This window comes from Acanthochromis polyacanthus, chromosome 4 (genome assembly GCF_021347895.1).
Source record: "Acanthochromis polyacanthus isolate Apoly-LR-REF ecotype Palm Island chromosome 4, KAUST_Apoly_ChrSc, whole genome shotgun sequence".
NCBI classification, from domain to species: domain Eukaryota; kingdom Metazoa; phylum Chordata; class Actinopteri; family Pomacentridae; genus Acanthochromis; species Acanthochromis polyacanthus.
In genome coordinates this window covers 45,297,777-45,309,884 of record NC_067116.1, presented here as the reverse complement: position 1 = coordinate 45,309,884, position 12,108 = coordinate 45,297,777, and the positions used below count along the sequence as shown (strand labels likewise).

Here is a 12,108-nt window from a genome sequence, read left to right as displayed (position 1 = left end):
GAAAAACCTGTCAGAACCGTGGAGGACAAAGTGTGACCTCCTGATGGATCTGGATCAATCCTGTCTCCACGTCAGGGATAGTTTATAATTTTAAGTATTTAATGAAGTCACTGGTGCTGTTTTGTGCAACTCTTTTGCTGTTGAGATGCTCACATGGATCCAGATCTGCCGATATTTAATTCATTTAGAGGGGAATTTACCACAAACGGCTTTGGCTGCTTTAAATGTTTTATAGAGAAGAAATAATGATTACATTCATTATTGGTGAGTGTCTTTCATCGAGGCTGTTAGGGTCTGTTTTCATTGCAGCAAAGTTTTAATATAATGGTAGTTTATGTAAAATTGAAGGCAAGTGGTGCAATGAGCAAACTGTGTGCAAACTGGGACGTCTGTTGGACCACTACTGGTGATAAAAGACAGTCAGATAAACTAATGCTGCTAGTTTAGAACTTAGAACTCTGAAGTAAGGTCAAGGTCTGTGGAAAATTGGGGATATTTTGCAGTTTTGACTCTCAAAACTAAATTAATCCAACTTGACTTGCCAAAATTCATCTCAAAGAAAGACACAGAAGTTGAAAACAGACGTTGAAAATCCTTGTTGTTCATTTCTAACGCCAGCCAGTGGAGGTCTGAATCCGGTGTTAAAGACGACCAGATGATTCCTGAACTCGTGTTCTTTGGCGCGTCCACATGCACCAATAACCGAAAACAGGAGCGTGTTCGACGTTAGCGTGTTGAGCCGCGGCGCTGCCAGCCGCATTCAGTCAGCCTACAACGTCCCAGCGACTGGTGACAGCTCGTAAAAGCCGAGAAAATTGCAGCCTGCACTTGACAAAAAGTCGACTACTGTCCTGGATCCCCACATCTGAATGGAAACCTGCACAAAGCTGTAAATGCACAGATAGAAAACTGAGAAAACAGCGCTGGGCGATGAACGTCAGACCTCATCCACGCCGTTTGGATTGCCAACAATTTACTTAAAGCCCTTGCACAGTTAAAAGCGACAAGTCTTAGTGTACACACAGTCACACGTGCACACACACACACATGCACGATGGTTTTCCTGCTTGTAAGGAGCAGTGTAAGATCAGAGGAATGCAGGCTCTCCCCTGGTTCTTACCTAAGGCTACTGGAACCCTATAAAAGTACAACAGAAACAACCCACAGTTTCCACTCACACATAAAACTTAATGCTCCATCTAATGCTCCTCCGCCCTGCACCGCCGCTCAGCGCACACGAGCACGTTTAAGTTTGTAAACTGTGAGTTTTCATTCACAGAAGCTCTAATTAAAGATGCAATAGTTTCCTCATGTGTTTCATCCAGGCCGACCTGAACAGGAACCTGCTGCAGATCCACGGCTGCAGCTGAAGAACATCAGGGAGCTTTTCTAACGAACATCAGGGAGCTTTTCTAACGAACGTCAGTGAGCTTTTCTAAGGAACGTCAGTGAGCTTTTCTAACGAACATCAGGGAGCTTTTCTAACGAACGTCAGTGAGCTTTTCTAACGAACGTCAGTGAGCTTTTCTAACGAACATCAGGGAGCTTTTCTAAGGAACGTCAGTGAGCTTTTCTAAGGAACGTCAGTGAGCTTTTCTAAGGAACGTCAGTGAGCTTTTCTAAGGAACGTCAGTGAGCTTTTCTAAGGAACGTCAGTGAGCTTTTCTAAGGAACGTCAGTGAGCTTTTCTAAGGAACGTCAGTGAGCTTTTCTAAGGAACGTCAGTGAGCTTTTCTAAGGAACGTCAGTGAGCTTTTCTAAGGAACGTCAGTGAGCTTTTCTAAGGAACGTCAGGGAGCTTTTCTAACGAACGTCGGAGCTTTTCTAACGAACGTCAGTGAGCTTTTCTAAGGAACGTCAGTGAGCTTTTCTAAGGAACGTCAGTGAGCTTTTCTAAGGAACGTCAGTGAGCTTTTCTAACGAACGTCAGGGAGCTTTTCTAACGAACGTCAGTGAGCTTTTCTAAGGAACGTCAGTGAGCTTTTCTAAGGAACGTCAGTGAGCTTTTCTAAGGAACGTCAGTGAGCTTTTCTAAGGAACGTCAGTGAGCTTTTCTAAGGAACGTCAGTGAGCTTTTCTAAGGAACGTCAGTGAGCTTTTCTAAGGAACGTCAGTGAGCTTTTCTAACGAACGTCAGGGAGCTTTTCTAACCGCCACGCTTTACACCATTCATCAGAACAAGAAGCTGCTTAAAGAAAAGGGAGAATGGCTGCATGATTAGAGTAATCATTTGACTTAATTAAACTTAAATCTCAACCAAAACTCAGGATTATTAACCCTCCTGTTGTCCTCATTTATGGGCACCAAAAATATTGCTTCCTTGTCTGGAAAAACTCCAAAACTTCAGCAAAAAAATTCCCAAATATCTGAAAATTTGCAAAAACCTTCAGGAAGAAAATTCAAATAATTCCTTACAAATTTCCTATAAAAGTTTTATTAAAAAAAATTCCTTCAAATATTTTCAAAAATGAGTAAAAATCTTCGAAAAAAAATCCTAGAAATATGTGAAGTGATTCCATATATATCAGTAGAACTTCTCATACTTTCTTTAAGAACATTCACATAAAAATCAACAAAATCCAGTGAAATTTTTTGCTCCATCTTTTTGCTCCGTCTCTGGATTTTTTTTGTGAATGTTCTTAAACATTTTTAGCATTTTTTTTTTCACCAAAAGAAACCCGTCTGTGGAGCCGTGCTACAGTAGCACACGTACAGTATCCACACATCAAACACTCCCAAACGTTTACAGGAAGCGTTCTCATATCGTCCCGGAGCCGGCGTTGCATCACGTTCTGCTGCTCCGACACTCAGGTCTAAACTGGTGGTTGTTACGCTGCACACCGTCATACGTGCTCCTCTCACTCCCAACATGTCTGCAGCACAGACATGAACACACATGCAAACACGGCTCTGACGCACACTCCTCTTGTTTGTCGGTCGTTTTTTAATGGCCGGTTAATGTTTGTCCATCGAATCGCGTCCAAGAGTAAAAAGGTTGTTCAGGGACAATTTGGCACCGACGCTGTGACCGTGAATATGCATGACAGGTGGAGAAAAAAAAAGGAAAAAGTGGTGTCACAGCCCATCTAAAGTTCACTAGCATTTAATAGGCCAAAGTTCACGCCGTTTCTGATCCGTGCGCGTCGCTTCGGCCAACAAATGATTCAACGCAGACAATAAAACTTTACACAACATGTCAGAGAGGAAGTGCGCTGCCCTCGGTGTGTGTCTGCTGCACACGTTAAAAGTCAAAAAACCTTATCTGTTCATTCATAAGTTTGCTATTAGGAGGAAAGGTGAAGGATTTTAGCTTCCAAATAAGTCAAAAATCTATTTTACTGTTTGATTAGTGAGAACCCAAACATGAAGAACGACGAAGCAGGAATGAAGTGAAGCCTAAGATCAGCGTTTTCATTATTTCAAAGGTCTGTTAACCTGCTAGATCGCCATGGCAACCCCATCACTTGATTTCTGGGAGTAATAATCCGTAATGAATATTCTTATTACGCAGCGCTCTACAACGAGCAGAATGATGGACACGGGAGCGGTGCGATAACATCACGTCTGCACACAACAACCGGTCACTACGGAGACTTTCCTTCCAACGCTTCCAGCATAAATATCAGTCTCTGTTTTCTCTCTTTAAATCTGGTGAAAGTAAAGCTGACTAATCATCCTCCAAACTCCAAAACCTGAGTCTTATCTTTAAAAAAAATCATGACCAGAAACTACAAAAAAACAAAAAGAATTGTAGGATTTTCTACTCTGAGTGAGTCCTTGAACTACTCGTCTTACTGGGAAACTTCACCAAATCTAAACTTAGAAAGCTTCATTTTACTACACGTCTTAGATAAATAATTTGCCAAAATAAACTATTTGCTCTAACTCAGGGGTCGGCAACCTTTAACACTCATTTCGACCCGTTTCCCACAGAAAAGGAAACACCGGGAGCCGCAAAATCCTTTTGGCATTTAAAATGAAGACAACACTGCATATATCGCTTTTTTTTTTTACTTCTATGTCCTTGTTAATCAGTCGTGATTAATTAATTACAAAGCCTCTAATTAGATTCATTTTTTAAATTGTGTCCTTCCACTAATATTTATCTTACCTGGTTAATGTCATTTTTGCTCCTGGACCTCAAATGTTACGTAATGTTAGCTGGAAATCAATATTTTGCGAATGTCTATTTGACTTGTAAAATCTATTTATCTATTTATCTTAAGCTAATAACTTTTCTCCGGTAAGTCGCTGCCCTGTTTTCCAAGACGTCACTCCTCTGACTCTCTGACCTGCTGCCGTGTTCTTGCGAGTAACGTGTATTATCCTATCATGAGTACTTTTGAATCAAAGACAGACGTGTCTTTCTTGGAGTGGAGCTTTAATATACAGGCTTGCCATTCTTGAGTACAAAACGATGTGAAACTACAGGCGTTGCTTCTCCATCTCCTCCGCATCAACCTTGCGTTCTCATGTCCCAGCCAGGGGAAAACCCCAGCAGCACATCCGGTGAAGTGACACGTCAAAATAAGAGCGGTAATTTCACAATAAAACTCTCTATATTAAAATGCATTGAAACGCGCCTGAAAGGCAGAACAATTTATTTTCCAAAGTTACAGGGAGCCACAACAGAGGGCTGAAAGAGCCGCATGCGGCTCCGGAGCCGCGGGTTGCCGACCCCTGCTCTAACTAGATTGTGAAGAAAATAAAAATTCTGTGCCCCTCGACGCAACCGTGAAGCCATTCGTGACTCAGCTGAAACTAACAGTGACTTGACAAAAAATTCATGGAGTTCTAGGCTGAAATTTTGATTTATAAAGCTGGTTGTAATCCATCCAGTGGGTTTAAGAAGAACTTTGGCCATAAAATTAAAACATAATACCCAAATTAATCTATTTATTATAGCAGAAAATGCAAAACAAACGCTAAACGCTAATTTCTCTATATTTCTTATTTAACTGTGAAGCCATTAGCGACTCAGCTGAAACTAACAGTGACTTGACAAAAATTCGTGGCCTTTTAGGTTGAACTTTTAGGCTGTGTTTGCACTGAGCAGACAGGAAACAAGCCACATTTGAAAACATGTATGTGAAAACCTACGTTCCTCCTATATGACGCTAAAATTGATGTTTAGACCAAATAAATGAAGCTGATGTCGAAAAACAGGAGACGTGAAGAGCCGCATTTCCAGTTTTACTTTCCTGTCAGCTAGTCCAGAAAATGCAAATTTCTCTACATGTCGTATTTTTAAAAAATTGTCAAAAAGAAACCACTTGCTCTAACCAAGTTCTGTAAACAACTAAAAATTCTGTGCTCCTCGATGTAACCATGAAGCTATGAGCCACTCACCTGCTACTAACACTGACTTGACAAGAATTCATGGACTTTTCGGTTGAACTGCAGGCCATGTTTACACCAAGCAGACAGGAAACACGCTACATTTAAAAACATGTATGTAAAAATCTGTAGCATATAACTGTTAACTGACCTAATAAATGAGAAAAATGGGAGACCATATCCGGTTTTTACTTTCCCGTCAGCGAGTCCTGACAGAAAATCCAGGAGCCGGCGTTGTATATGCGGCTGCAACCACCGATGTTCAAGTCTAAACCCGGCAGAGGCCGTTATGCTCCGAACGCTGGAGCAGAAAAAACAACACAAGCTATAATCGCTTTGAAAAAATAATAAGCATTCTCTCTGAGCGTCTCACAATAGAAGACGTTCTGTGTGTTTATGGTGGAGAGCAGCAGCACCGGCAAAGCCACAGAAAATCTGTGCAACTTCTAACAAAAGTGTGCACTGTGCTCTCTCATTCTAACCCACTTTTTTGATATTTCATCGTCATTTTTCTCCTTTTCTCCCCATAATGCCTACACCTTTGCAGCTCCCTGACTCAACGATGCAGCTGAGTCATTTCACACATCCAGCAGATCCTGACTGAGCTGTAATTACACATCAGCTGCTCACAGCGCTCCAGTTATGGCTGCTAATCGGAGGGCGTGGCTCCAGCTCGACCCCCGGCTGCAAGAACCACTACGTGACCCGTTCCTGATGAAAACATCAGCCGCCTCCATTGATTTCTGAGAGGGAAGTCCTCAACGCGTGTTTTCATTACGGAGCGCTTTACAACAAGCAGCGTGAGATAACATCACGTCTGCACACAACAACCGGTCACTACGAACACTTTCCTTTCAATGCTTCCAGCATAAACATCAGTCTTTGTTTTTATTCCTTTAAATTTGGTGAAAATAAAGCTGATTATTAACCCTCCGAACCCCAAATCCTGCCCTCAGGTTGGAAAAATGTCTTAATTTTTAAAAAAAATCATGGATAGAAACTTTAAAAAAAAGAGAATTTTTGTGGAGGTCTTTGAACTACTCATCTGTAACGTGACATCTTATTGGGAAACGTCAAGTCGAAGCATCTAAATGTAAATTTCTCTACATGTCTTATTTAAAAATTTGTCAAAAACAAACCATCTGTTCAGACTAGATTCTGTAAAAAACAAAAAATTCTGCACTAATATACGCAACCATGACGCCATAAGTGACACAGCTGCAACAAACAGTGACTTAACAAAAATTCACGGAGTTCTGGGCTGAACATTTGATTTATAGAGCTGGTAATCCATCTAGAGGGTTCAAGAAGAATGTTGGCCTTCAAATAAAAATAAAACACCTAAATTACTTTATTTATAACAGCAGAAAATGCAAAAACAGAGTCAGATTTTTAACATTCCTTCAACTACTCATCTGTAACTTAGCATTGCTTTTGGAAGTTATTTTCAATTTTCGTAAATAAACCATCAAACCGTCTTTTTTATTAATTTTTGTAAATCTATTGTACTGTAAGTCAGTTATGATGAGTTTCCTCTCTTTCTAGTCATGGTTCCCCTGTTTCCATAAAGGTGCAGGACTTAATGTTGGGGAGAAAAATGAGCCCACAGTGAGGAAAAACGCAGCAGGAAATAAAGACGATGACTGAAGCTAAGATTCTTCTGGAACGGGCTCAGGGGGCTAAATGACAGACGTTCTAATGGGTGCAGAAGGAGCATTCAGGAATAAAAACTTACTTCTCTGGCAGTGGTTCTGCGTCCAGCATCGACCCCTGAAGTGTCCGTTGATGGTGCTCTGGGAACAAACCGTCTGACCCTGCGCCGTGCCGGGACAGACGTCTCCGCACTCCCGCTCGTTCTTGTTGGCCACGATGAAGTTGTCCTCCACCGAGTCCAGGATCTTGGACCAGTCCAAGGTGGCCAGGTAGCACAGGTCCGGGTTCTTCTCTATCCTCACGGCTCCCCGGGTGATGTTCATCAGGCTGTGGAGGCCCACCTCCTTCAGCTGCAGCATCTCGTACAGCACCAGGGCGTAGTTGAAGAAGAGGTTGTTGCCGCGGATCACCGTCAGGTTGGGGAAGAGCTCGGCGAGCGTCTCCAGGCCGTAGACCCGGAACAGCAGCACGTAGTCGGTCACCACCCGAAGCTTGGGGTAGCTCAGGCCCCGGAAGTCGTCCGTCTTGGTCTTGAACATGAGCAGGATCTTCAGGTGGCCCTCGATGATGGTGCAGTTCTCCAGCGACTGGAGGTTGGTCACATTGTTCCGGATGTCTTTGCTCTGGCAGACTGAAAGAAAAAGATCATTTTATGATTCATTACAGCCAGAATCGTCGATCTCATTCATAAATCCAACAATCATCTCCAGAATCCACAGAGAACACGAACAAATTCATTTCAAGCACTTTATTAGTGACCTTGTTGAAGCTTTTCAGTCTTAAAACGCTCAAATAAATCGACCTTCGTGGTTAAAACGCTCATTCTCACAGAAAGTCCTTCAGAGAGGTGTTAATTCAGCTTCACAGTTTGCAGGTTTTAGAGTCGGATTTTTGTAGTTTTTCATGATTTAGTGGACGTGCAGCTCCACATATACAGCAAAATGTGGAAGGAAAGGAAGAGAAAGAGTGAGAAAAGGAAGATTTGGTTGTAAAAAAGAAGTGCAACGTCAGCTTGAAGGAAAAATCGCAGCTAGAGGAAGGACGACGCTGATCAAAAGCAGCTCCTCAGCAGCACAAAGCCAGATCTTAATGATATTCACAGTAAAGCTGCAGCAAAATGAAGTGAAAATCCTCTGATTCCAGATTGTTAAATTGGAATTTTTCCAGTTTTCCTTCATTTTCGATGACAGAAAACTGAAAGTCTTTGTGACATTTCTTACTCTGGACTTTTTTTAAGACAATTTGTGACATTTTATGAACCAAACTGTGAGTTGGTAGAAAAATAAAAACAAAACATCAGCGGTCCGGAAATATTTCCAGCTGTGGAAATGATGGAGTTGACCTAAAACAGGTTCTCTGTCCAAAGATTCGACCAATCAGCAGCATGAAGCTCTGCATGACGGCTGAAAAGGTGAAAACGACGATTCAAAGCAGAGCAGCAACGAGTCATCACTGGAAGTCATTTTTAAAGAAGGATCTGATGAAAATCCTCTGACTCCAGCTTCTTATTCCGTACTTTTTCTGTTTTCTGTCTGTCTCTGTCTTCTTATCTTTGTGTTGTGGACAAAACCAAATGTCTGATCTTGGATTTTGGGAAACACGAACTCACATTTTCAACATTTTTCACCACTTTAGAGACAAAACAAAGATTTAGTTGCAAAAAGGGACAAAAAAAAATCAGTTTTCTGAAGAAGTTCTCTGTCGTGCATCTTCAATGATTGATCAATGAATTAATTAACTTATAGATTACCAACTATTCAGATAGTTGATTTAATCAGTTTAAAGAAAAAAAGTCAAATTCTCAGATTCCAGCCTCTGAAATGTGAATATTTTCTAGTTTCTTTCCTTCTCTATGACAGCAAACTGAATATTTCTGGGATGTGGATGAAACAAGAGCAGTCATAAGTTTCTGACATTTTCAAGACCAAACTAATCGATTAAACCAGAAAACAATCATAAAGTAATAACAGATCGATGGACGATGAAATCATTAGTCAGCTGCCGCCTTAAATCAGAGCAGAGGAATATTCTGGGTGAGATTTTTTTTTATTTTCATTGAACATACTCCCCTTACAAAAAGAGGATATCTGTCTACAGTGATTGATTGATTAACTGATCTACAGATATTCTGATAGTTGATTTAATCAGTTTAATTCTTTAAGTCAAATTCTCAGATTCAAGCTTCTTAAATGTGAATATTTTCTAGTTTCTTTCCTTCTCTATGATGAAACAAGCCGTTATTTTCACCATTTAAAGAGAAAACAATCGATGGATGGATGGATGATGAAAGTAATTGCTCGTTGCAGGCTTAATCCAAAGCTTCTGCCAGCGTTACGCCACATGAGAAAGGCTTTTTCAGCTTTTTTTTAAACTCCTTTTATCATTTTCATTGCAGATGCTTCCTTTGCTAAAGCGCCCTAATCATTCTGGGATGTTTAATTCCTTCCAAATGCACTTATTGAAGTCATCTGCTGAAAATTCCTCCGTTTATTCACACTGCACAGAAACCAAACATCACACTGCCAGTTTTTTTTTTCCTCCAAAGGTTCATCGTCAGTGTGCAGCGGTAATAAAACCAGCCCCAGTCCTCCCCGTTTGAGCCGTGAAACCACCAGTGATTTGCATTGACAGAGCAGATCCATTCATGAAGCAGCTTCTAGGATCCGCCAGCATCACTCCCACCCGCCCCGACGACACCCAGACGCCGCGTTCTGATTGGCTCCGGCAGGATTTCTCCTCCAGAGAGGAAATTACTGTACGGCGCTGTCTGATGTGAATGAAGCAGACGTGAAGGAGTTAACAGAAACCAAGCCTGGAAGCAAAACGCTTATCCACGCTCATTCATACTCTTTAGCTGCCACGCACACACACAAGCCTACATTTGGACCGACAAAAGCATGAACACACACACACTGGAGGAGAATTCATTAGCGGACGGCAACTGAAAGAGATGAGAAAAGGCTGCAAATAACGGCACATTTCTGATATCTTCTATAAAAAACAGGGCTCAATTACAGAGAAAATAACGTGTAAAAAAAAACAAAACGCATTTAATCGCACCTTTCTCAGTTCCAGAATTTCTGGCACACCTTTAAAGGAACCTGTCCACTAGATCCAGCAATTTCCTGCATCCCATTCAGTGTCCACGTCCGGTTGTGTCTGTTCCAGCTGCTATCAGGTGTGTTTCCCTGGGCAGCAGCTCATTTGCATAAAGCAGACTCGACTTCTACTTTATGCAAATTCGATGCGGCGTACTGAGGTCTGACGCATCACAAAACTTTGCTCAAACGTCTAAACTAGCCGTCGTCGACCTAAACGAGGACAGATTCAGGAGCTTTTCTTCCCCTCAAATGCTCTTCTTCTACAGCTGAGATCAGTCGACTCGTGGACTTTTTTGTCGTAATCGACGTGTCGCCTTGAGCTGCTCCTCCTGTTCTGACAGTTTACTACCCTCAGCATTACTGACTTTGTCTTCATCCTTGTTTTGTTTTTGTTGTAAAGCACCGTGTGATTTTATCCGTGAAAGCCGCTATAGAAATACATTTTACTTACTTTCAGAAATACTGAAGCGTTTTCGAAATAAAACAGAAAGTTTGCGACCGACCTGCCACGTTGGTCCGACGTTTCTACTGGACTGAAGGAATGAAAGGAGTCATGTGACCACCTAGCAGCGATTTTCAGACGAGAGCCGTTTACATGCAGGAATAACGGATCTTGTGGACACATGGCATAACACTGATGAAGAATCCAGCCCAGCAGGTGGCGCTAATGAACCTAAAGTCTGCTTTGAAGCCGTGAAGAAGATCCACACGAAGCACTGGGTGATGTCAGAAAGTTTGGTGAAGGAAGACGAGATGCATCGAGCTCGTTGGGAGGAAAGTTTTCTTCTTGACGACAGCTTGGATAAAAGCCTGGTCGTGTGCAAATTGTGCAACAAAGATTGGATTATGTTCATTTTGTCGTTTTTTTATTATCGACTTGTGTTACTTTTTAACGGACAACTAAAAAAGGAAAGCATGGTTTTACCTTGCTGTACCATATTTTCCTTATTTAGTTGTCGGTTTAAAAGTAACACAATTCTACGTGAACGAAGAGTTTTCTGATCACCTCAGTGTAAAACACTGCATCTTTTTATGGCAATTTTAAGTTTTTGTGGTGTTTTCACTTCTTTTCGTTATAATTTTGTGTCTTTCCATGGCGACTTTTGGGATGATTTTGAGCCTTTTTGTGGTTAGTCGGCTTCTTTTGTAGCTCACTGTTCATTTTTTGAAATCTTTTTGCGGTTATCTTGCCTGTTTTTGCCCATTTCACTTCTTTTTGTGGTGATTTTGTTTTGTTTTGGTGATTTGTGTCTTTTCGTGGTGATTTCAAGTTTTTGTGGTGCTTTAGATTTTTTTTGTAGTAATTTTGTGTCTTTTTGAGGCGGCTTTTTTATGTTTTCGGGATGATTTTGAACTTTTCTGCATTTGTTCGGCTTCTTTCTCGGCAAACTATTTATCACGTCGATGAGATGTTAGTCTCAGAAACTCACGTATTAAATATGACACAAATACAAGTGAAACAATAAAAACTTTGCCTCTACCAAGCAAGAACGCTCCAACATTTTGCTTATTTCTGGAACTGAAACGATCAATAAAGCCACCGATAGGACGGAGACGGGACACATTTACCAACGCTCAGCTAAAGCGTCAGGAATGATTCTGAGGCTGGAAGTTTCTCGACCAGAAACCAGAAAAAAAATGAGGAAAAAACAACAGAGCAGGTGTGACTTTATGTGGTGGTTGTGAAGCAACAGAGATCTGATTTACTGCTTTGACAACACGGATGCTGAAATGTGACAGAATTTGCATAAATGTGGAAACGAATCCTGCAGGGCCGACACACCCGTTTACATTCCAGCAGCACAAACACTGAAAACACCAACGTCACTGGGATGGAAAACACTCATTCCTTCACATGATCAAAACGAGAACAGCAGCAATTATTAACTAAAAGAGACGTTAAGGACAAAAACCAACAGAGGAGGAGATTCAATTAATGAAAGTAAGTCCTTTCAGCTCGGAATAAACTAAAAAACTGTTGTTTTTTGAAGAATTTCAGCTCAAATTTAGCCCAACA

At 41.3% G+C, this 12,108-nt stretch overlaps 1 protein-coding gene across 1 annotated transcript in view; it reads right to left on the bottom strand.

Annotated features, from left to right (window-relative positions):
- The window catches only part of insrb (insulin receptor b), a 125,088-nt gene that overhangs the window by 81,593 nt on the left and 31,387 nt on the right, over positions 1–12,108 (bottom strand). The window contains exon 3 of the mRNA XM_051947695.1: positions 7,073–7,621. Coding sequence (XP_051803655.1) covers positions 7,073–7,621 — 549 coding nt within the window. The remainder of the gene's footprint in view (positions 1–7,072; positions 7,622–12,108) is intronic.